We start from the raw sequence: 27602 nt of genomic DNA on the forward strand, positions 1-27602 counted from the left end.
AACACCTTTGGCTTTTTTAATTTCTTTTTCACTATTGAAGGTTCTATGTGAATATAATTTGGATCTTAAACCTATAAATTCAGACATAATTTTTCCATTTAACTCATCTTTAAATTTACCTAAGACTTTTTTGTTAACTAAAGGTAAACCATATTTATTCTCTTGTGAATAATCTGACGTGTCAAAATGACCTAACATAGTTTTCATATCCTGGTAGAAATCGTCAGTTTTTATTTCTAATATTAGTGAGTCTGTATCTGTATACATCAATCTAACTCTATTTCTGTATTTTTCCTTTATTGTATTATAATAAAAATCGTACATTAACAATTTAGACAAATCTAAAACACACATTCCTATATATATTGGTTGTTTGAATTTTATTGTACATCTTTTCATATGGACTGCAACTAAATTCTCTGTAAAAATGGTTCTTTTGTCAAAATTTGGTTTTGAAATTAAAAGTTCTAATTGATTTGCATTATTACATAATCTTATGTCAACATGAGATCGAACATTCATCATGGTACGTCCATAAACACTGTTGTTCATTAATTTGAAATACTCTTTTTCAAACTCATTCTTAGCTTGTGCTCTGAGATTAGTATTAAAATCTATATACACTTTTAACCAAGGGGATTGACTAAATTCTAAAACTCTGTGAATTTTCTCTATTTTTAAACCTAATTTAATGTATAATTTTAACGTACATTTCACCAGCCCCCCCAAATATAATTTTTGACATTTTTTTTTTGCGAAACATTAGTGTGCCATTAGTGTGAATTTGTGTGACTATTTTCAGAATTTGTGCGATACTGGTTTAACCGTAAATTCAAAAATATATATGGGGGGCTGTAGAAATGTTCCCCAGCCCCCCCTCATAGAAAAAATTACAATTTTCAAAATTTTCTTTTGCCAAACATTAGTGCGTCATTAGTGTGAATTTGTGCGACTACAACCAGAATTCGTGCGACACCCGTTATACTCGGAAAAATCGTTTTTCCATTTTGAGCATTTCCCCAGCCCCCCTCATGGAAAAAATTACAATTTTCAAAATTTTCTTTTGCCAAACATTAGTGCGTCATTAGTGTGAATTTGTGCGACTACAACCAGAATTCGTGCTACACTCGTTATACTCGGAAAAATCGTTTTTCCATTTTGAGCATTTCCCCAGCCCCCCTCATGGAAAAAATTACAATTTTCAAAATTTTCTTTTGCCAAACATTAGTGCGTCATTAGTGTGAATTTGTGCGACAACAACCAGAATTCGTGCGACACCTGTTGTACTCGCAAAATTTTGAGCATTTACGCAGTAAGCGGGGCGGTTTGAATACGATTGCGCGAGAACCTTATTGGTTTACATTGCGCGTATTAAATACTAAAATACGATGTCACCATTGTACAAAGTTACCAAATTTAATATAATTTATAAGATAAATGTCATATTTATACTCATCTTTTATTGTAATGTTGAATTTTCTATCTATTCATTATACATACATGCACTGCAATTATTGCACTAACACGTAAGTAGTTAAGTTACCAACTAATTTCACTGTATCAGTAATTATAAATTTATCATTATGGATTCAATAAACATAGTACGGTCTATTTTATAAAAAAAAATCTTATTAGTAATTTTAAATATAGGTAATCAATTAATTAACAAAAAAAAATACAACTAGAAAACAGTGTTCTGCTACTTCACTGACGAAATTATATACGTTTTATCAACCAATTAAAACATTTTAACTCTATTTCGAGTAACCTGGCAAGACCACAATAATTTTTACTTTCCATTGTATCTTACGCAAAATGTGTATTCTAAAAATCCCCCGTTACCGAGTGGAGCTAGTGAAACTGGCTTCCCACATGGATCTTATAATTTACAAGCTGACCGATACCGAAAAAAATTTGATATATGGAAAAAATTACAATTTTCAAAATTTTCTTTTGCCAAACATTAGTGCGTCATTAGTGTGAATTTGTGCGACTACAACCAGAATTCGTGCTACACTCGTTATACTCGGAAAAAATCGTTTTTCCATTTTGAGCATTTCCCCAGCCCCCCTCATGGAAAAAATTACAATTTTCAAAATTTTCTTTTGCCAAACATTAGTGCGTCATTAGTGTGAATTTGTGCGACAACAACCAGAATTCTTGGCTGGGGAAATGCTCAAAATTTTCCGAATACAACAAGTGTCGCACGAATTCTGGTTGTTGTCGCACAAATTCACACTAATGACGCACTAATGTTTGGCAAAAGAAAATTTTGAAAATTGTAATTTTTTCCATGAGGGGGGCTGGGGAAATGCTCAAAATGGAAAAACGATTTTTTCCGAGCATAACGAGTGTAGCACGAATTCTGGTTGTAGTCGCACAAATTCACACTAATGACGCACTTATGTTTAGCAAAAAAAAAATGTCAAAAATTATATTTGGGGGGGCTGGTGAAATGTACGTTTTAAAATATCTATGTCATTTTCTTTAAATCTTTCTTTCAATCATTTATTATAGTATCAAGAACTTGAAAGTATAAATTTATTTTATAATGATCTTTAACATTAATATTTTCATTTTGTTTTAACCCTCTACCAAGTTTTATTGGAACTTTTTTTTTTCTAGCTAGTATTGGGGAACCTATGTCATTATTTTTTCCCATCACATTAGCTTTTATCCATATCATATCAAATTTATCTTCACTTCACATATTAGAGAGTTCTTGAATAGTTGCTTTAGTCATACGTTGTACACTAGAATAATCAATACTAGTGCTCTGTAGGTATTTAGACAAAATATTGGTGATAGCCATAATGTCTCTGAAAAAATATACGCAGAATATAAATTCAAAAGTTTTCATTGATTTTAATAGTGCATTTGCATCTGGTCCATGTATAGAATCTGTTTCTGAAATATTTTCTAATGAGTCAATCACAGCTTGGTAATTACATATAACAGACTCTAAAGCATCTATACGGCAACTCCAACGTGTATCACTAAGACTTTTTAAAGTAGACGGCCCATCACCCATTTTTATATTTAACTTTAAACGCATATTGTCAAATACAGCTTGTCTTTTAGATGAAGCATTAATGAAATTGTATTGAAAATATATTTTTATATTTATATTACCAGTTACCACTTATATAGGTAGATTTTAATTTTAAATAAATCATAAAACTAAAGTAAGTTAAAAATTGTAATATGTACCAGCATGCCATATTGTAGTTTACCATATTTATAATAATTAATACCTAAATATTAAAAATAAAACTTATGACTTATGGTAAATTATTTAGAAAACATAACTTATGTAAAATTATTATAATTTCTCCTATGTTCTAAAAGTATTAGAATACTTAAATTTAAATATTTAGCAAGTATGTAATTTACTACATCACTACATAAACCGATAAACCATAAGTATTAGTGATGAGTTCAGAGAGATAAATGTAATATAAATAACTAATAAGACACACAAATAAATAATATTTAGCATAATATTGAATTACTTCAGATTAAATCCTATAATTTAATATGTGATATTAATAACTTACCTTGGACAGCTTAATAACAAAATTGTCCATGATAATAAAATAAAACGCAGTATGAATGTCAAATTAGATCTATTGAGTATTGACTATTCACCATAAACCATCGGAAAACACAAAATTAATTAACACACATTTAAACGTTAATATCGAAAATTCATCAATAACATAGCAAACGATCAACAAAATATACAAACCAAACAGTCAACCAATATTATACTAATATGTGATAAGTGATAACAATATTATGACATAAAAGTTTCAATCTATAAATAGATTAATTTTTATTTAATTTATTGTAGTGAATTGTAATCACTATAATCATTAATTGCTATATTGTTAAAGTATTGATGAAATATCATTTCAATTTTCTCATTCTCTAACAATTTTTTTTCATAGTTAATCATTAACTAAATATTAACTATAGCCTATTTTATTTTTTTTACTAACGAAAAACCCTATATAATATGGAAATTTCAGGGGTTGCAAATTTATACTTATGCAACCCCTTCATTAAATTTGGGGTCGCGCTCGCGACCCCTTGCGACCCCCCAATTTTGCCACTGGTAATATGGATGGCCTAGCTGGTGTAGCGCGGTCACAACTACATATTATTTGTTTAATTTATAAATGGTAGCGCACAGATATTGTAGATAAAAGCCGTTTGTGCATTTCTTTGTATAGGTATAAAGTATATTTAGACAGGTTAAGTACCTACCTACGAATAGCTACTGCCATTAATATAAATACTATTTTTAATCAATGGTATACGATTGGTAAGTAGCAACCCCTATTTTTCAAGAAAAATATTCGTTCTACACATTTTTTTTACAATGATACTATGATACAGTGACTTTGAGGACCAAGCCCTCCCCCCCCCCCTTTTTGCACAACTTCCACGTCATATAATTTTTAAATATTATCAATAATTTTTTTAGTCATGATTCTTTTTCAAAACCAAATTACACATCTCAAAAACTTAAGAAAATATGCTGTGTGACAAAATCAACATGCAAGCACCGGCCAGTGTCACTAGCTCACGGATGGGTGACCACCCGGATTTTTAGTGACAAATCCTCGCCACATATACACGTGTTCAAATCAACAGTACCCTTCCCCAGTCGAAAACCAACTTAAAATTTCACTTCACCCGCAATGGCCTATGTTGTCGCGGGTTAATTAATAAAAATAAAAGTTGATAATCGAAGAGAATGTGATTATATTATTATAATATTATCGACCGTTTGGCATTTGCCGTTTGAGAAACATTTTACAATATAAACATGATCAGTTCGCTGTATACAAGAGTATCGATCGGTCTTTACTCTTTGTGTCTCGTGTCGGTTCAAATGTTTTTTCTGTTCCCTCGTCTTCGATCAGATGTGTGATAAAAAGCAATAACGATACACATGCTTACTCTAACCCCAGAGAAGTCGGTCTGCTGTGGAGTAGGTGTCCTATACGAGTGTACCTCTTCATTGAAATGGTGAAATGGGTTTGTTAAATTTGAATTCAATGTTAAATCATTGTAAAATAAAAACGATTCCGAGCGGAGTCGGTCTATCAGTCTATTTTTCCAAGTGATAGGTAGGTATTTTACTATACATTTTACCTATTTTGTTATTAGTAAATTATTTTTCTATTAGTACCTAGGTGGCTAGGTAATAGGTACGGTAGCCGGTCGGTTGAACTAATTTATGCCAAAAACAAATCACATATTATAGCAACTCGTACCTAACACACGCAGGTATAGTAACTTCTTTCATCATATAGTCATCAAAACATAAACATTTATTATACAAATTACTTCATGATATACTCCCTACCATTAAAATACCCACCAGAGGAATTATTTAACCATACTAATATATTATCTGTTTATAAATTATACATTAGGCAAATTTTAGTTAAGTCCATACAGAAGTACAGAACCATATTACACTCAATGCTACAGAAATAATAGACAGAAAAACAGGAAAATACATTAAACCGTCATTTACTTTATTAACTAGTTCTAAAAATTCTCCCAATTACATGGTGAAAACTATTTTCAACAATTTAAATAACGAAGTAAAGGGTCTGATAAAAAGTGTATGTGAAAGTCAATCCCATAATACCAATGATATAATTAATATAATTAATAAAAATCAAATAAAAAAAGCAATTAATAAATTAATAGTTAGTGATCTTGATGATAATGTGTGTATCAATAAAATCATAAAAAGTCTATGTCTAAAGTTTAAACTCTAAACATAATATCGTATAATATATCAATATATACCTATAATATGAAATGCTGATGTTAATTTTTGTTTCTAAAGTTTCTTTTATCATGTTATGTTTGTTTGATTATATGATATTTTTATTTGTTTAAGTATTTTACTTTAAACGAATTGTAATATCGTTGAACTCCATATTCTAAATACGATCTTATAGCTCAGTTGGTATTCGTATCAGCTATTATTAATGTATTTTATTGTAACTATTTAATTGTAATTGTTTTGGCAGAATAAAATAAATAAATAATAAATATAGGGATAAATTGTGTTGGTAGCACATAAAATTAATATTCTCTTCTAAATAGGTACCAAAAAAAATGTAGATGTCCATATTTATATAAAATTCATTTGCACTCCCCTCTTGGGTCAAGAACAACCCCTACAAACCATAAAAAAGGTACCATGTAAATACAAGGTGAATCTTAATATTTTCAAAATGTCATCACGTATAGAAAATAATAATAGACCTAGGTACATTATGTCAAAACTATCCAACTCCAACGAAAAATTTTTTGAACTAACATCGTTGTTTATCATTTAAACACCTAATTCCACCAGAATTTGATAAAGTAAAATGTCTGTAAAATAAAATTATGCATACAAATTTTTGAGATTTTTAGATTTCTGTAAAAAAAACTTATGAGGAACCTTGTATTGTATTTTAAAGCTTTATTTATTAAAATTAAAAATTGTTTACATTTATACATTAATAACTACAAAAATTAAGCAAATAATTTGCTAAGGTTCATGATTTTGTTGACATTCAAATTTCAAACACTTAATTAAAACAAAAAGATTTTGCCTGTTTTATCGATATTTTTAAATTATTGCTTTAGAGCTACTTGTGAGGGGATCTTGTATTAAATTTTCAAACTTTTTAACCCAGCATAAAAATGCCTATTAACACGAAAAAACAGAAAATTTCAAATGCCACAACAAATAGCTGAAAATTGTTCTAAATATTATGGACATTTCATTGTGTATAAAATGATAAAGTAAGAAATAGATAGTGGAATGTTTCACTTTAATGAACTGACTCGTAAGCAGACAAATCGTTATTTTAGGTTTTCGATGTGGTCCAAACTTCAATCACTCATGAAAAAATATATGACTTAAAGCTTAAAATTTTTTTAAATACCAGTAAACATACCTGAGAAATTTTGTATTTGATTTTTAAAACCATAGGTATTAAAATTAAAAACTATTATTTCTTTTAATAATATCAACTAAGTTTACATTAATTTAGTGACAGTTTTCTTTTTTTTTAAGTAAAAACAAATGTTGAATTTACTTTTACTAGCATCCTCTATCACTAATTTTAAGGATTTAATAGTATTTTAAACATTCAGTTACTTTAATATATTTTCCACGCCCATAAACTATTCAGCTTAACTTATATTATTGTGCCTACAGGTATTAATAATTCTTTGTTACATAGAAATACAAATTCAATTCCATATACTAATATTAATATTTAATCACAATAATTACTCCCTAGGCCAATAAAAAAAATGTAAAATACAATTTGCTATTTGGAATTTTTTTTTTATTAGTTGATAACAAGAAAAACATTTATATAAACTAACATAACATTTTCCAGTTTAAATCATCATTACTCAATACAAACAAGTAATATGTAATAAATTGAGCACAATTTCTTTAGAACACATGTAAAATATTAAAAATAAAGGGTACCCATACTATTAATCACCACTTATTTAAAATATCATAGTTATTAAATTAAAATACAGTCTTCAGTTTCCAGCAAGTTGTTTACACATAAAAAAAAATTATATAAATTAAATAATTTAATCATTAAAATTTAAAAAATAAAAATCTGTTCAACAAACACAATTATCAAACAACAAACAAAATTATGTTGCAATGATAATTAAATGCTGTGACATTTGTTTTAAGATCTAATGCCGTTTTAGTTATGAATTATAATAAAAAATTGAAATTTGAATTATACTTTTTCATTTTTTTTTTGACGATTCAGTATCTGAAGTAGACAACAACTTTTCTGTGTAACCGTTTTCATCTAACAATGTCCTGTTCAAGCATACCGTTAGTTGGTCATCAATTTCATTCACCCCATCATTAATTGTGATATAAATTTCATCAGGGTTATTAGATTTAAATTGATGTGCAGTATCAGAACTACATTTTAGTTTTGAAGATATATTACTATTATTTTTAATGATAGTGTTATCAATGATTATGTTGTCATTTAGTGTATCGTCATTGGAAAATTCATGACTATTTGTAACGCATGTCAACGTATTTTCTGTTTCATTGATATCTTCTTCATTCCTTACAGAAATTTTTCGGCCCGATTTGAAATCCTGATAAACTATACAGTCTTCAACAATAATGCTACCATTGTAGCTAGATGAGATTTCCATATCATCAGTATAGTTGTGATTTAATTTATCGCCATCATTAGAAAGTTTATGGCTATTTGCAATGCATGTCAATGTATTTTCTGTTTCATTAACATCTTCATCATTGATTACAGAATTATTTTGTCCTGTTTTGAAATCTTGATAAACATTACAGTCTTCAACAATGCTACTATTGCAGCTAAATGACATTACCATATCCTCAGTATCTTCAGTCTTATTGTAATCAACGGCTGTTTTATACAAACCAGAATTTGAATGCACTGTGCTGAAACTGTCTACATTATTTGAATAGTATTTGAGCTCTGGATCCCTAGTCATTGGAGTAGAATAACAAAGTTTTGATTTGTCAGAACTTAAGACAGCTGATTTATTCCAATCTTCAATATCATTGTCAAGGTTTACTGTATTTTCCAATAGATTGTATTCCTGTCCACTATTGTTTGAAAATGAATCTGAGTCTGATTCATATTCATCTGAACTGAATTCTGATAAAGCTTTTATCAATAACCATTCTCCATGATCATTTTTTATAGTGGAGAAGAGTTTATCGACCACATCCCTATTTAATAAAAATTAAATTAATTAAAATATAACATAAGTATACATTTTAATATTAAACATTTTATACTCATAAGTATTTCAAAGTACCCTAAATAAAGCTATAATATGCACTTAAAAGCAAAATATTATTTTTATAAATGTTCAAAACATACTGTATTTTTTTTTTTTTTTTTTTTTTTCATAAGCATAGTAAATAAATTATAAATAAATAATAAAAAAGTAATAATCAAATAAGTCATTCAATATTATATCAAGATTATTGTAAGTTATATCATGTATTAAGTTAAGTTAATAGTAATGAGGTTATATATTTTTTATATATTTTTGTATACATGTTTACATACGCTTTATTTTGAGGTGGGGCTTAGCCCTCATAAAATAAAAATGATCATTATTATTTTTATGTTATTAATATCTCAATTTGTATAGGATAATTTTAGTCAACAATTTAATCAGTACACCATCTATTGGGGAAACCTGGGTAAGACGAGGACTAGTCCGAGGTAAGATGGGACATCGTTGTATCTCAGAAACTTTTGAGTTTTTGGAGAAAAAAAATGTTGTATGTTGGTCACACTATAATATTATTTGATATCAACAAATAATTCAAGTGATCTGGTGCACAGGTGCTTTGAATTTAATGGCAATATGCTATGTAATGCTTTGCGAACATCAAATAATGAATAGGTAATTAAATAATTGTTTACTCTTAATAAGCCTTGTACAACTTTTAATGGCTAGTCTTGTTAGGTTCCTATTAGTGCGACTTTGGTAGAGTTTATCCTTATTTTAAGAATAATACACATTAAATTAAAATATTACTATTTGGAGTAAGATGGGAAAAATACAATGGGGCAATTTTTTTTTTTAAGTATTGAATTTGGCTTTATATTTATCTTGTTGTTTGAATATACCTAAGTATACTAAAGTAAATGTTTCATAAGCAAATATAACTATAGGTATTATCATTTAGACATTAGATATGAAACTTAATACTATAACTATCATTTTTCTGATAAATATTAATGTACATCAATTGTATATTTTTAATGTATTTATACAATACATAAAAACAAAGATTTTAAGCTCGAATAACATTTAATCATCTATATGATATGAAATTAATTGTATTTGTAATGAATAAGGATCTATATCCCATCTTACCTCGGCCATGGTCCATAGTCCATGATGGGACAAAAATCAATTTTAAGTTTGGTAAAAATGTATGTATAAATGTATGTATATAATAACAATACTATATATATAATATAATATATAATATATAATAATAGAACTGATATAAGAAAATTTAGTAACCACACATAATTTTACATAATAAAGGATCTTTGTTTTTTCAATATAATAAAATATTAACCCTCTTAAATATAATTAAAGTTAGGTGTCTCATCTTATCTAGGTTTCCTCTATATGTGAACTTAAAATTTAAACATTGATTACCATTTTCATAATTTTATTGTTAAATTATTGAATTACAAGTTAACCTTATTCTGAGCATTTAATTAGTTTATCAAAAATCTGTTCTACCAGTACAATCCTAACTTACAGTTATTTATGATCAATTGTTTCAACTAACAAAACTTGTTTTGAGCGATTCTCCTTCATTATTTATGGTAAATATTAAATTTAATGTATAGGTACAAACACTAATTTATCCATAGATGAACAGCAATCTGAAACATGTGGCATAATATCATTTAATGGTATTTCCATATTGTAACCAACAGTATATTTCTTGTTGCATGAAGCTTCTGAAACAAATTTTCTTAACTTTTCATACATGGTCCGTTCCCAATGATTTTCATCATCAAGTTCATATGGATAGTCAACACGTCTCAACAATTTGTAAGGAGTAGAATCCTGAAAATATTATACTATGTTAACTATTTATATGAATATTTTCTATTAATGTATGAGAATGTTATATAATTATAATAAATACTTCGTAGAATTTATTTAACCGATTACATAATATATTTACTAGGTAATTGACCCGGCAAACATTGCAACGTTCATGAAAAATGTATTTAATTTTTTTGTTTTGGCGGCACCAAACCAAAACAAAGACCATGGGAACACCAACCAAATCTAATTAATGAATATGGATTTGATAGCTTTTGTGATTTCTGAGAATACCAAGCACTAACAAATGCACAATCGATAAATCACAATATTGACAGATAGTATATGACAGTAGAACCTTGGTAACTTGAAGGGCCCAAAAAAAAATTTGATTTACAGAAATTTTGAGATACCAAGGTTCTACTGTATTAACATATATCTATCAACATAATAGAAATATACTAATTATTTTTAATAAATAATATTATCGACCAGAGCATGCTCATTCAGTTGCACTTCGTCAGTGATTTGTATAATTTTTATGTTCGACTGTATCATATACTAACTCTCGATTAAAATTGTTTAATTATTAAATTAAAGTCTTACTATAAATAAAAACTAATTTATGTGTGATTAATTAATTATAAATAAAATAGAAATAATTAATATATTGAAAGTAAAACCTTTTTTTAATATTTAATCTTGAGATAAATGTGTATTACTATAATACATAATGATAAAATACGATTATGCCCATACTTTGGAATCACCGTTCACCACTGATTGATAAGTCTCAACAAAAATTATATAATATACATTATAATTTACAAAACTTAACATTAACCAAAATAAGTAGGAAATAATTTATAATAATATTAGCATCACATATTATTAATCTTGAAAAGGGAGGACCGTCAGTAAAATATTCATCAGAAGACCAAGCAAGCATAAATTATATCATACAACTTCAATAAACCAGGTAACAAATTAAAAATTACATAATTTCGAGAGGTATTAGATAATCAACTTCTAAGATTTTGAACATTTAAACCATTTCCAAGACCACAGTCAAGATTAAATGCAAAACACAGATTTTTAGAAACAACTGAAAAATTTGAAAGAAACCGAGAACTTAGAAAAAGATGGATGTATGCAATGTTACCGAAATAAATCAACACTTGATGGATCAAAACAAACAGCAAAAGAAATAAAGAAGATTTCTACCATATTGTGCAGTCTGTGATATTTGCATACGTATAGATTATTTTAATATTAACAACGTAAATTAAAAATAATAATTTTTACTCTTTTATATTAATTAATAATACTATACATACCTAACATCTAAATTTAAATTTTTAACCTTGATAAAAGATTTTTCATTCTTATTTTCTACAATTTAGGTATTATTCAATATTTTATATTAAATTGTTTAAGACAATTTACAGTTTAATACACTCATTTTCAAAAGTTCTTAAGGTTTTGAAAATGTTAAACATGTTATAATTGATCTTGGATAATATGCTTGTATTCCTAGATATGACTCTCAAACTACTAATTACAGCCACTAGATCAAGAAATTACTAATGTTTTAAAACAAAAATATCAACAAAAAATTGGTTTTACAATATTTGAAGAAAATGGAATGTGAAAATACGGCAAAAAATTATCAATGATAATATAAAAATTAGATACAAAAAAATCAATAATTTTTTTGAAATAGGTAATATAAAACAATAATTAATAAATCATCTAATTGTGCCATGCAAATGCAATAATATGTGTACAGGTGAAAAAAAAATATAATATATTTATTATTTTTCATTAAATTATATTAATTTATGATTTTTCAGAATAGTTATACCAGGATCCTGTTACATTCACAAGTCAAATTTATACCTATTTTTTTCATAATTAATAATTAATAAAAATACATTTTTTTGCTCATCTAAGTACATTTTTGCATTTTTGTATATTTTTTAGGTTATAAAAATCCTACCTCTAGTAACAATATATAATTTTTGTCATGACGTATTGGTTTTCTTTTGTAACACGATTTTTGTCAATTATTTTACTGGTCCCTATAAGAGCATCTTAAACAAGTTCAACTATATACTATACACAGTCAACTAGCAATATAACTTGAAAATCTTGTGAAATAAGAAAATATTATAAGTATATTGATTTTTGTTACAATATTTTTTTGCCAAAGCCCACGCAATGTAACACATTTTTACTATTTTGAAGTGACTATTGGAAATTTTTAATTTTTAAGAAGATAAGATACATGTCTGCTAGTGTATAATAACTCAACAAAAAATATGTAAAAATAAATAGCTTTCAATTAACAAATTTTGGTTAGCAAACTGTCAATATACCAAAGTTTTTTTTTGTTAGCTTGAATTTTGTTATATCGCAAGTTGACTACATTTCATTTTATCACAACTCACCCAAATAGATATTGAAATTTTAAGTTTGTGTTTACTGTTTTATGTTTGTTATCTTTTTTGGTTACCTATAATTATTATCAAGTACCTAAACAATTAAAAATAATTACACAAACATCTTACAATAGGTTTAACAGGAGATGTTGTCATATCCTTCCTATAAAAAATGGCCATTTGACTACAACAACCAATATTTTTTGTACCAGAAGGACCCGCTCCAATACCATCAAATTGTACAGCATACTCTGGATAACGAGTAGTTATTTTTTTAGCCCTATTAACAAATTTAAGTATAAACACAATAGTTAATTAATAAATGTCTAATATTATGAATGATTACCATTCCTTGAACTGTTTTCTAGTCCATTCAAATTTGTGGTCGTCATGTCTAAACTGTGTTGTAAAATTTGGAAATAGAATATTGAATTCCACATTGGGTGTAGTAAACACAGCTAATTTAGGTTTGATGAATTCAAACACATTATTGGGTAATGAATCCAGAACGTCCAAATATAAATGTTCAATTCTATAAATAAAAAATAAAACATTAATGTCTTAATTTATTGATTAAAACCTATAACAGAGATTTACAATTCAATACATATAACTGCATCAACGCCTAACATCCTGTCGTCTTGGTCAGCAATACTTCCATTATAAATATCTACTGTCAAAGGCTCTTTACGTTCATGCAAAGATATATGATCATAATTAGTTGGTAACACCTTAAACTGATTTATATCCAATGTATCAAAATCCACATCAACAAGCATAATGTTGTTGAGTCCTGGAATTGGTTTTATACATTTAAATAAACCCATCTCGGAACAACCAAAATCAACAACCTAGAATTACATTTTAGAAATATTAATATGTTGTCAACATATTATTGCAAATTTTTAATTTCTAATATTCATACTTTTTTTATTGAACCACTCCAAATAGGATGTTCAATCACTTCTTGTACAGCCATGTACCTTTGCATGTACAATGGTGGCCAAAATTTTAAGCCATTTTCATCCAGTGTACATGCACATGATTGTTGACTGATAATTTCTATTATTTTGTCTTCCTAAAATTATTAAATTTATATTTTATAATAAATGAGAAAAGAGGAATAATATTTTATTTGTTCATAAGCTATACCAATTCCAATAAGCACAAAATGTTTTCATTAATTTTCTATAATTTCAACATTAATTAAATTATCTGATAAAATAATAATTCTCAATACTCTGAAATGTAAAAAAAATGTTTTCATAAATAGGTACTATTATACCAGTGGTCAGAAGAATACTGGTTTTTTGTAGTGCGCTAATGATACACCTATCTCTCAAAAAAAGTAGCTCACTAATTACTATTTTTTTTTTTTTTAATTTAGTGCGCAGCTTCTAACGTTTTTGTTTAAATGAAGAGCGCTTATTTTACGCTATATTTTTAAAAAATGTGTTATTAAACATTTTATTGGTAGTTTATAGTTTGTACTGATTTAACATTGCTCACTGGACAGGATTTGACTATGTGCGTTGATACGCTCATCATTATCATAATATACCTAATATAAATAAATAAATACAACAGTTGTCATACTGTTTTAACTATAACCAAAATACAAGTAGAAGGTAGCAACAAAATAATGTAAATTTTTGCTACGCTAACCATAAATTTCTAGCGCGCTAAAGTATTTTGCTATATTAGGTGTATTGCAGCAACGCTACATAAATTGCTACAAATATAGTAGCGTGTTACTCCCGATCACAGCTATATACTACTACCAGTGTCCTCACAAATTTAAATACAATGCTACTACCTACATAGTGTCATTATATTTGAAAAAACTTTGCTTTAATTTTGTTGATTAAAGTAATGTTAGAATCATAAAAACCCATTATAAAGTTTAAAAACCTTTGTGAAAACTGCTGAAATAAAAAATAATCGTTTTCATATAGATTTCCAGTGTAAACTGTACTAATATTAATAACTAATAGTGACCACTAACTTAGTAGTGAAATCATTATTACAACTAATGCTACAAGTAGTCAATAGATGCAATCAAAAATTTTATTGATTAAATATTTTTGAATAATGCACTGTGACCGATTTAGACAATGTGCATTGTACCAGGGACTCAAGGTCCGATTCCTTATTGACATGCGGTGTATCATGTATGGCCTTGATTTTGCTTTTAATTAAGTACATAGTAGTATGTAATAATTAAGAAAATTAAATTATGAATTTAAAAGCCAATTCTGAAAATACCTGCACCTGAATATTCATAACATTAAAAATTCAACAGTGAATCGATTTATACATTTTATATTATATTTATTAATTTATTAGTGTTATTATTTGTTTAAACATATTATTATTTTACATTTAATTGTTACAAAATCAGAGCACTCCTTTTCAAGATAAGCAACAATACAAAATTAAGTATCTAAACAAAGTAAAATCAGAATATAACATAAATGGAAGGAGAGAGCATGAGACAAATATTTTTTTTATAACAGCCACTAAATACCAATTAGCAGTTACATCTCAGCCTCCAGACTGAGATCCGGAATTGCAATTAATAATTCTTAACCATTATATCAAAAAATAAAATTCAATGAATATATATGATAGATATCCGTACAAAAGTACCTTATTAGTTATTATGATAGTAATACCGATTAATTCTATTGGCAAGTGAAATCTAATCGCTAATAGTCGGCCAAAAATATAATAAAAATTATTATTTTTATACTGTAGGTACATATTCATAATGATAATTTTGTTTACCTCCGAATCAGACGTTTCGCCATTGGATATATAACGATCAATGATAGACTTCAAATATTCCAATAAGTCAATGCCGTAACACAACAGAATACTCTGTACAACCAACATACTTGTATACTATTGTTTATACAAACAACGTAAAAATTATATATAATTCGTTGGATAAACAAATTAAAAATTATTTTATCGACCAATCGACATAATGGTCATAATGACGACGTTACTAATTCCGTGGATTGCGATACGATCGTAACCATCAACCATAATAATACTATAAAACTCAAGAATACTGAAAAGTAAAAATTTAAATAAACATTACTGACGTCTGAAACGATCACTGCACCGAACCGACGCCACCAGGAACGCATGGACATAGGAATATAAGATAATGGAACTGAGCGTCCGAGCGTCTCGGTAACAAAACAATCGTGTTATCAATCGAAGCGGTATCCATGTATTAAAATGATAACGCTTCAACGAATTCCCATTTTTATGAACATCTTTGGAAATTTGAATAATTATTTTTTGAATTATAATAATGTAATATATTATTATAAATATATTATATTATCTAGTCTGTGGTTAAAATACAATATATTAAGTATAGGTTGTCAATCATTAATAAATAAAGTAAATTAAAATAATATATAATATATATTTAAAATAGTTTCTAAAAAAGATAAAATAAAATAAAATTAGGTAGGTAGGTAGGTAATAAGGGCGGATTGATTAGGATTGGTGGGCCGGTCGTGTAGGTGTAGGTGAAAATAAATAAATGTTTAAAATACGATTAGCCATATTATATAAGCTCACAACAATTTTAGACGTAATTTTGGGCCAGTGAATATGTAAATGGGCCGCTTAGAAGTGAAAATCTCGATGGGCCGATACATACCAATCCGGCCTTGGTAGGTCGTAGCTCGTAGGTACCTACCTATAATAGGTATAGCTATTATTTTTATAAAGGCGTGGGATAGAATTTGAATTTTGATGTAATATTATAAGTTGACATTTTGTTTTCATAAGACTTGGGGGAAGAATATACAATAGTGATGAGGTATGAGACGATGTAAGAGTATTTGATTTGCTTCCATCGTGGGACCGATATACTAACAGAGAATAGGAATAGTGTGGTTAATTATTGCTGGTGCTTGATATTGCTAAGATTTTTCACTTTTCAGTCTATCCCCATTTCTTATATTGTTTATGCGATATCTGACTTCGCGAGAGTGGACGGATGGAACTATGGAAGCAACCCTTTCGACCCTGTCTGATAACAACTCAGAGGACTCTCTCCTATAATTTCGTATTTAGGTTAGATCACTTTTAGAAGAACGATAGTTTTTATATGTCTATCATCTATTTGGATTTTCAGATGAGTAGTTGATTTACAAGAGAAACTGTCTGAGCTGATTCCAGTTGATATCCTTAAAGTTGTTTTGTAGCCACATATAGCCGAGGACGCCATTAAAAAAAATTTAGGTGGAGTTAAATGTTTTTTGGTGTATTATTGGTGCAGTATAGTTGCCCATGATTTGGAGTATCTGGTGGTCGTCGATATCGTTATTCGTAACTATCAATAGGTACCTATCGGCTATCAATGAATATGGATGGTAAAAGCAAAGAACTGATGAAAAGTTTTAATATATATTTGTTTCAGTGTACGATAGGCGGTGATTGCGGTGGTGAAGAAGACGAAGATAAGGGACGTTTAATTACATTATTATTTTTTATTTAGTTTCTTTGTAGTGTATTGTTTTAGGCTAGGTATTGAAAACAGAAATATTAGTTTATAAAACTTACGAAGAATATCATCGTTTCAATTATACAAACAAACATAAAACAATTAGTATAGGAAAAACAGTGTCCCATAAAAAATAAATAATATATTTACCTACTAATAAAATTATACCGTAATTTAAAAAATAATAATAAGTGGCCCGCTACCTATCGGGTAAAACTACCAAAAACAGGTAAAACTTCCTATTTTCCAACCCAAAACTTAGACGAGCTTCAATTATTTTCTCTTCGTTTTTTACCCCAGAGAAATGGCGGCGAGAGAGGATTTTTGTATTGGCATCTGCAGGGCTTGGAACCTTAGATGATTTTTTAGGTTTCTTAAAGAACTAAAAATAAAAATAATTCAAGTAACATGAGACATATCTTATGTTTATTTTTCTTGTAAGTTCTGAGCGCTTACTCAATATATATGCCACATATATGATTTATTTTTGCTATTGGTGTACAGTCTGTATACATGGTATATAAGTTGATACCTACTTATAACTTATGACGTATTTGTTTGCTGAGTTATAACATAAAAATAACGATGCACAATACATATACATACATACATACATACATACATACATACATACATACATACATACATACATACATACGAGAATAACCCATATATCACATTATATGACTGATTTGAATAAAACTGTAAAAATATTTTTAACATTGCTTAAATAGGAAATTCTAAGAAAACTGGAAAGAAGTTCGAGGTATCAGCAGCGATTTTAAGTTATTATTATGATGTAGCGTTCTGTTTGTTTTCTCTCTCTGACCCGCGCTCAATGCATAGACAAAAGGTAGGTATTCACGCAAAAACATTTTATTTGTTTTCGTGTAATCTTAGAGTAAAATCACCCATTATAAAAATTATAAATAATAATATTTTCGAGGGTATGGCATATCGATTATTCTAAATATTGTCTCAAAATAATTTAATGTCCATTTAAATGTACAAAACAAAATGTTAATATTTAAAATCGAATATAAAATAAAAAAAGTAACGTAAAAACAGTTATATCTATTAACCTTTATAATTTTTGTAATGAGTAATTTTACTCTAAGCTATTCAACAATCATAAGAAACGATTTTACACGAATGCGTATTTATAATCTATATATGTTACGCGTGGGTTTGCAGAGAGAAACAATGCGCTGGCAATAAATAAAAAAATCGTGTTAATAAAATTCGAGTTAACGAAGTTCGACTGTATCTACAAGTAGGCAAATATTAGTAATTATGTTATAGTTTAAAATATTATTTTCCTATGTTTACATTTTTCTTTTAGGCTATTATATTATTGAGTATAGTTATATGTTCCTATAGAACTATTTCATTTTAACATTGTTTTACTGACAAGAGTTGGCTCTACTGACCATTAATCGATAGCTTCAATGTTTCCCAGCTCCTAGTATACAATATATACAATAACAACTGAGCTTATGTATTGCGTAGTTTATGTTTCAGTAGGTAAAAAGCTCTATAACTATATTGTTTATTAACATAATATATACATATAATAAATTATAACATGACAAATATAACATAGAACTAATCGATTATGTAAGTAAATATAGGCTGTAAAAAAAATTGTTATTGTTTCTATCTTTTCTCTTAATTATTATTAAATACCAAAATTTATTTATACCCATTTTAAATACTATAGTATCAAATACTATTTAACATTTTGATGTTTTTGGTTTTCAGGGATTGGGATTCTAATACCGAGATACAGAAAAAGTAAGAGTACGATGTACAAACTTAATACTTGTATAATAAGCACGAAGTAGAAAAACATATAATAATAGAGTGAATAAGTGAAATCTTTAGCACAATACCTTAACCCTTGTTATTTTTTTAAGTTCAACTGAGACTTATATAGATAGCAATAATATGTATGTAGGTCAGAGGGTGTGATAGAAAAAAAAATATAGACACCATAAAGGGACTGTCACGTACTCTCGTGAACTTAGAACATTAGATAGATATGGTTTGTTTATTTCAGTTGATTAGGTCCGAGGTTTATAGATAATATCAAAGCTGGGCAAGTAAGTAGTTTTTTATCAATTAGTTGAAGTTAAGTAACTATGATATAAAACTAATAAAGTTAGAACGTAAGTTGTAGTTTCTGACATTTCCAAAATGTCTAACTTTGTTACACCACTTACCGCACGTTGTAGTAGGTATAGTTAGTGATAGTAATAACTCGAGTTGAAATTAAAGTTAGCGGTTAATTTTGTTTTATAATTTAAATATAAGTTTAAAAATCCATTTGTAATTTGTTGAAATGTAAAGTATTAGATTAATAATTATATTTTGAATTATTTATGATAACTGATAATGGGTTAATTCAATTATTGTATACGCGTGGTAGTGGCGAGGGCGATAAACGCGCGTTTCGCCAAACCAGAAATGACATGACTGTAATATTATGAGGCTCATTAATGTACGTACAAGACTCGTGTCACTGGAATTTGGTCGCAACCATAGACATACCCATCACTATAAAATATAAATACGCGGCACCAGCAGATGATTAAGATGCAAAGAAAAAAAGGTGGATAAGTGGATGTCGCTCTGCTGTACAGTAGGTTACAAGTGGGTCACTGTAATGGATGGTGTTAAATTTGAATTCAATGATATAATATCATTGTATAAGAAAAACGAATCTGAGCGAAAACGGTCAGTCAGCCTATGATTTTACCAAGTATATTTGATGATATTATTGTGAATAAAGTAATTTATATATAACCTATTTACGTGGAGCCTTGTCTTAAATTTTCAATCCTTAGCCATAAAAGTTAAAAATTTATAAATAAAAAAATTTAATAAAAAATATAATTTTTAACCACAAAATAATTAATAAATTATAAATTTGATAAATGTTGTCAAAATTTGAACTTTAAATGCTTATAAAAAAAAATTGTGCCTATGTATTTTTAATATTTTTCAACTGCTATTAGAACGATATATCAGGAGCCTTATATTAAATTTACCCGCTTTTTTACCCAACAAATAAAATTTTATTGATATTTATAGAAAAAAAAACTAAAAAAATTGAAAACTGACAATGGCCGTAAACAGCTCAAAAAGAGTCAAAATATTTTGTAAATTTTATGGTGTATATAAAATGCTAATATAAACATTCAGTCAAAATTTCATGTCCCTCCGGTCATTTGTTTTAGAGTTACACCAAAAACCAAAATCGATTTTCTCGAAAACAGATTTTGCGTAAAAATTCCCGTTTTCCCTTAATTTTTTTTTTGTTTTTCACGTCGCTTGTGAAAACTACTGGGAAATTTTTACTTTTGACCCCCCAAAGTACCAACTAGATTCACTTTCCTATCAGAAAAGTTACTATTGAAGAAAATCCAAGCACTTTTACTGTCCTAAAAGGTGATGACAGACACAAAAATAAAAAACAAATAAAAAAAAAAATAAAAAAAAAACACACATCATTGTAGAATCAATACATTCATCGCTTCGCTCAGAATCTAAAATAGAATCGAAAATGTCGTATGCCAATATATAAATATCTTAACATGGTAAAAATATGACAGACACAAAAATAAAAAAAAAATTAAAAAAATAAAAAATAAATAAAAAAAACACACATCATTGTAAAATCAATACATTCATCGCTTCGCTCAGAATCTAAAATAAATGATTTGATCGAGAAACGAATAATATACGACATGACGGACGTGGAGAAAAAAATATATGACGGCGACGACCGCGTTTTCTCCACTGACCGAGTGACCGATAAACTACGGAAATTATCGCGGTGGTTACCCGATAACCGATGTGTATACTGCTGCAATATTGACGGCGGTCACCGCGCGATTGTATCGAGATGGCCGTCGTCATCAATATAATAATATTTATTTTATATATTATACCTATGATTAACGTTATTCACGATATTCGGGTAACCTATAGTAACGGCGATATTTTCCGTTGGTCAGTCTTAATTCTTAATATAGGCGCGCTATTTCACCCTGTTAGACCCTGTTTGTGCATAACCATGTGAAGCGAAACTCCCTGATTAATAAATTCGTGTTATCGACCAATAGATACCACAGGGCACAGGTTACCCGCCGCTATACCGTTGAGTTAAAATATTTCAAATCTGTCGACGTAAACATAATATGTAACTATATACAGTGTATATTCATACCCATGTAAGACAATAATTATTGTGAACAATATCAAATATAATTAAATATTATGCAAAATCCTAACTAGGACACGTCGTACGTGACACTTTGCAGGGGGTAGAATAGCGACTTCGTGAGTCTGATCATTCACTATAATCATGATCTACCGGAAAGTGTCCAGAGTTGGGTCAAGCTCAAATTGTTGACACAAAATGACATGCGACGTAGTTGTAAAAACTGTGGCCGCCGATTGTTTTCTCCGCGGTTTCCTCGCGCTGTGTCTTCCGCGACTCCAAATGAATCCTAGTAACTACTATTTCTGTCACGAACAAAGCACAACGGCTGCATTTTGGCGCGTATCCGAGTTGGGTCCTAGATAACACCTCTGATAAAGATAAACTACTAATTGGGTCCGAATATAAAAACGATAATACACTATTAGTTAGGTCCGACTATAAAAACAATAATTACATAAAAATAAGAAGTGTGCTGAGCAAAAGAACAATTTTTTTATTGAAAGAAAAGTTGATGGGTAAAATAAATAGATTTGACTTTGTAAAAGCTCTTTCATTTTAATTTTTACCAACCATTTGAATTTATTAATATTTATTAACATTGTATACCATTCACTAGTGTACTAATGTTCAATTAACTATAATAATTATTTACTGTATGTATATTAGAAACTTAAAAAAAAACTTTTTTTATCATACTAGTGTTCTAATTTACATATCATATGACTGACAATCCTAAGTCTGTAAAAATGAGATAGGAAATATATTTTTGCATGAACCCAACTAGAGTAATACCTGCAAAATTGTGGAACTCAACTAGTGTACTACATACCTATCCGAAAAACACCGGGACCTAACTAGATTAAATGAGTGTCATACGGATTGCGGACCTAACTATAGTAAATGCCGGCATTTTACACATGATTACAGAAATTGGCAATTGCTTACCCACGCAAGCCACTATATAGGTACATATAGGTGATATATACTGATATAGGTACCTAATTTGTACGTCTCTGCCACCTCAGAAACAGTCTTTATCAATATTACGGTAGTCAATAATGATCTGTTCTTGCCGTGATCGGTATCTAGATTTGCCAAACCTAGATTAAAAAAAAATTCTGCTTCAGAATATGAAATTAAAAATATACATATGTAGCAATTCAAAAAATAAAAAATATTTCTTGAAACATGTTTTTAGTAGGTAACTTCAAACTAGGTATAATATGTTAAAATCCAAAGATGAAAATACTTTTGAGAAAAAGCATATTTACCTTTAAAAAAATCACCTGTATATCTACGCAATAAACCTTTTAGTTGTTTTTTTCCACAGTGTGGAAAGTATTGATTTTCACAAACTTACAGGTTGCTAAGACTAAGGTTAATATATCATAATAGGTATCAAAACACGGAAGTATAACCAAAACCAACGAGCGAATAGGGAGCATATCGCTAATGTAATCAGTAATCACTAGTGATTAGTGGCTAATATATTGTATAACTATAACATACTGACTAGATTATATTATATTTAAATATACGTCAAACGTACCTATATACAATTTATTATATTTGAATACTGAAATATTATTTCTAGATTTATTGATAGGTATATTATTATTAGAATTTAGAATCATTCAAACTTTCCCATGTTTCAAATAATTTAATATAATTATAAATTATGTTTGATGTTGCCATGTCAAAGTTATTTAAAACGACAATATAGTTTTTCTTATAAACTAATAATTGGGACCTTGAACCTCAATCGTACAAAGTAATATAACTAATGTAAGTATTAATATTTTAATCTAACCAACTCTGCAATAAAATATAATATATTAGTACATACATGAAAAATATAGTGTTTTTAGTTTCTACCAGGACTTCATATTTAATTGCTATAATCAAAATTTTGTTAAAACCGACTTTATTATATCAGATTTCCACATTATTATGAATAATGATATTCAATCCTGCAAAGTTTGATTTACAACAAATGCCCTTCCCATATTTTCCTGTCGTTCGACAATCGACGTATCTTTAAGCTCTTCGTATAGAAAGTTACTCCTACATCCTACATTATTTGGCTGATCTATTTCGTTCTGGGTCTTTCTCTTGATCGTATTCAGTAATCAGCGGGGTGGCGAACATTTTTCAAACTCCAAGCAAAGTATTTAAGCAATGACCCTCTCACTACCCCCTACTACATAATATATAATTTAAAGCTGTATGCTAATTTAGAATTTTTGTTATAAAACGTCATCAATAATTTAGCATAAACAAAATACTATAATAATTAATTATACATTCATCCTCTCATTTAAAAAAAAATTTAATTAATTTTTAGGGCTATAAGCAATTGTATTAGGTAAACGTCGATTCGTGTTCCAGATTCCTTCTATCATTCCTTCTGTTATTAAACTCTGTAATTCGTCACCAAGCATCAGCGTGTGCCCTATATCGTCTGCAGATATGAGACAGGCATGTCGTCTACATTTCTTTAGAGTATCTATCAATGTTCTATTTTATTTTATTGTCTTTAGAATGTCCTCATTTGTTCTTATTTCAGTTCAACTTATTCTATTTGCATCTTCCTCAAACATCACATTTCTAGAGCTTCAAAACAGTATATAACCCGCGCGTAAAGACATAACTACATCGCAAATCTGGCTTCATTATAGCTTATGATATAATAATTAATACATTTATATTATTATATCTTGTAAATTGCAATACCTTATTTGTTTATTATTCAAAAATATACATTTGCTATTAATTGTTCAGCTGTGATATTTTTTAATCATAAAAACCATTAAAACTAGTAGGTACTAAGAGAAGAAACAAATCGGCTTAGGAAGGTGACCGATTAATGACGATGGAATGGTGAGAGAAGAGAGTAAGAGAGCAAGAAGTTATAAACGCCACACGAGAGATAAGAGCATTTAAGATGACAAAGCCACAACGGGCACAAGAGACGTCTGTCGCGCCGTCGTAAAATCGTTATCTCCTCGTAGGTTCGTTGCACCGCAAAGTGTAATTATTTACAATATTGAACGAGTCGACAGTCACGACTAGCATTCTATCGTGTAATCGGATTGTATATTTTGCGTAATTGTAATAATGGAAAAAATAAACGCGATGAGTGACGTACAATGCATTTTATACTCTTATGCCATAGGCGCAACTAGGGGATACCTTACCTGATGGTTATTCAGTAACCCCAGTCCTAAGACACAAGAAACAGCTCTCATTTATAATTTTTAAAAAGAGCCGTTTCTTCATTTCCTATAATGGTTTTTTTATTTGACATTTTTATAAAAACGCTTAATGTGTACGGTGTTCCTATACTGTACAACATTTTAGTTTATACCCACTTTATTGCACTTACAATTATTGTGAGTTCCACAAAATCCACTACGCGCGAAAGATGCATTTCGTCGATACGTCGTCAAAACAACTGACTAAGAGCATGCTCTTATGTATATGTATATGGACTTGTACAGTATAATGGACTTGTGTATATGAACTTATGTATATGGAATTAGACAGATTAAAGGGGGGCTAAGAGAGGCCAAAAAAAGAAAAATTTTTGGATTGTAATTTTTAATACAAAAAACAAAAAACAAATTCGGAAGTCATGTTGTTAAGTTACACGCAATACCTACACAGTCACACAAATACACACATTTACAGTTTCAGGCTTTTAGCTATGTTTAAACACTTTAATTACATTGTATTGATTAATAGTTAATTATCAAATATTCAAATGTAAACATTGTAAACTTACTCTTCGAGAAAAAATATTTCCTTGTTCAACTACTAAATATAAATAAACAAATACGTATAACAATTTTTTTTTTTAATTAGGACCCCGAAAATAGGATAGCCCAGGGCCACTTATAACATTAATCGAGCTCTTTAAAAATGTATCAATACCATAGATACTGAGAGAAATTTAGTTAACAAAATTACTTCTATTGAAATATTAAATATAACTACACATGTAAGTATATTCTATTAGCAATCGTAAGATTACATGAACATGGATTGTATTACAGAAATATGTTATGTACCACCTATATGTGTAATACAAATATTTGATGATAATCTAAAATATTATATAATAATATAATATCATACCATGTTGGACATTTATCACTTTAACAAACCAAGTCTTAATGTTTGCTATTAAATAGATATGATAGGCAGGTACTGTATTATTATACTAAAATGTTTTTCACTGTGCATTGCAATTTGTAACAGTTAATAATTTATTGAGTAACAGTATTTGGGGTACCTATCGGCTATCACCACTGGTAGTAGTATGGTGTATGCGGTTTGTGCTCACAGCATATATTTTATGCTCTGATCACACCTATTATAATTTAAGGTATCTACTGTATGTCTGCAAGAATGCGCTTCGTCTTCGACTCGAATCACTACGAATTCAATATTTAAAATTCTACTTTAACCAAACCCATGCCCCCTTGCGAATACTGAATGCATCAAACGCGTACTTTTTTCCATCATTATATACACGGTCATTTCCAACGCCAACGGTGTCATCGTCGGCTGCAGACGTCCGGCCTCCGATTTGTTTCCGGTGTCGCCCGACATCTCGGTGCGGTCCGTCGAATGGACGAGGGAGTTGGGACGTGACCGACGGCGACGGCAGGAAAATCGAAAGAGCCTGTGAAGAAAAAGTGCGCAAATCATAGACCTATAATACTAGTTTATAGGTCTATGTCGCAAACACAGCGAAATACCTACTCCGCTACTCGCCTGCGAGTATTTTAAGAACCCAACGACGGCAATCGCGCCGCCGCCGGGAGAATAATGGTAATAATAAAAAAGTAAAAACGTTGCACAATCAACACTCATCACCACCCAGTGATACACTGATGCTGCGTGCGCATGTTGCACAACAGCGACAGCCGCCCGCCGTTGCCACCGCCAGAGCAGTCGCGTCGGTGCGCCGCACCTTTTCCAACGTTATGCTTACCAGTTACCGTACGTAATAGCGTAATAGCAGTAAGTAACCAGCCGTTGTACAGTTGTTGTGGTCGTCGTCGTCGTCGAGCGGTATGGTACAACGCGACGGGCGAGTACAATCGCGAACAGAATATTATTTATCGTTGTCGTTTAATACAATATAATAATATTATTATAATATCGCTTGAAGACCAACAAGTGAGACGACTATCTATTTCATAATATTATTAGGTTTATCTTATCACTGCTCTAGAGCTCAGTGGCGACGGTGTTGTTGTTGTCGTTGTTGTTGTTGTTTATTATTGTTGTTGTATCGTAATTATAATATTATGATCACCGTCGTCGATTCAGTGGCGGCGCGCGGTGACTAGAGGAAATAGCGGAGTATTGCGCAATCGTACTCTTCGGGGACAATACGATCGAACTCGACGTCTCTTCCGTATTGTCCGATATTAATATAAGTGCCTAATATACTTTCATTAATGGCTGCACTACTCGAGGTGAGTAACACTCAAAAACGTTATCGTTACCGATGTGATTTCATTTTAATCCTCCACAGTTCGCGTATTACCGTATTACCAAACACGCATTTTGTTTAGACTTCGCGACGAATAATAATAGTAATAATAATAATAATCATTAATCACGCTCACGTGCGACGCCGTCGTGTGTTTCGTCAGACCACGTCACGACACGTGACCCCCTTATAAATCTGTAAACAATAAAATGTAAAATAAATAAAATATGGAAATTATTG

General features: G+C 29.2%; 2 protein-coding genes across 6 annotated transcripts in view; one reads left to right on the forward strand and one right to left on the reverse strand.

Annotated features, from left to right (window-relative positions):
• Nucleotides 1–6569: 6569 nt before the first annotated feature.
• On the reverse strand, nt 6570–16281 carry LOC132943296 (small RNA 2'-O-methyltransferase). Its single transcript, XM_061012228.1, has 7 exons — nt 15885–16281; nt 14023–14175; nt 13695–13948; nt 13444–13629; nt 13227–13377; nt 10460–10674; nt 6570–8794 (listed from the first exon to the last, which is right to left on the reverse strand). Exons 1-7 carry the CDS (start codon nt 15990–15992, stop codon nt 7807–7809), a joined length of 2055 nt encoding a protein of 684 aa, XP_060868211.1. The 5' UTR covers nt 15993–16281; the 3' UTR covers nt 6570–7806.
• A 2947-nt stretch (nt 16282–19228) lies between these two features.
• Nucleotides 19229–27602, forward strand: part of LOC132942312 (uncharacterized) — a 35958-nt gene continuing 27584 nt past the window's right edge. For 2 of the 5 annotated variants that reach the window (XM_061010611.1, XM_061010615.1), the window contains exon 1: nt 26891–27345. Coding sequence is in view for 1 of the 5 variants with exons in the window: in XM_061010614.1 (XP_060866597.1) it covers nt 19244–19245; nt 19390–19422 (35 nt within the window). In the remaining 4 variants the exon portion in view is untranslated. The other 3 variants (XM_061010614.1, XM_061010613.1, XM_061010612.1) reach the window with 3 other exon arrangements.

Source organism: Metopolophium dirhodum, chromosome 4 (assembly GCF_019925205.1).
Source record: "Metopolophium dirhodum isolate CAU chromosome 4, ASM1992520v1, whole genome shotgun sequence".
NCBI classification, from domain to species: Eukaryota; Metazoa; Arthropoda; class Insecta; order Hemiptera; family Aphididae; genus Metopolophium; species Metopolophium dirhodum.

Bases quoted from the DNA above. Each gene is read 5' to 3' on its own strand.
- LOC132943296 (XM_061012228.1), bottom strand. From the start codon at position 15,992: ATGTTGGTTGTACAGAGTATTCTGTTGTGTTACGGCATTGACTTATTG. The intron at 14,176-15,884 runs GTAAACAAAATT...TAATAATTTTAG, and splicing joins GCGAAACGTCTGATTCGGAG to GAAGACAAAATAATAGAAAT. The intron at 10,675-13,226 runs GTAAGATGTTTG...TAATATTTTCAG, and splicing joins CATCTCCTGTTAAACCTATT to GATTCTACTCCTTACAAATT.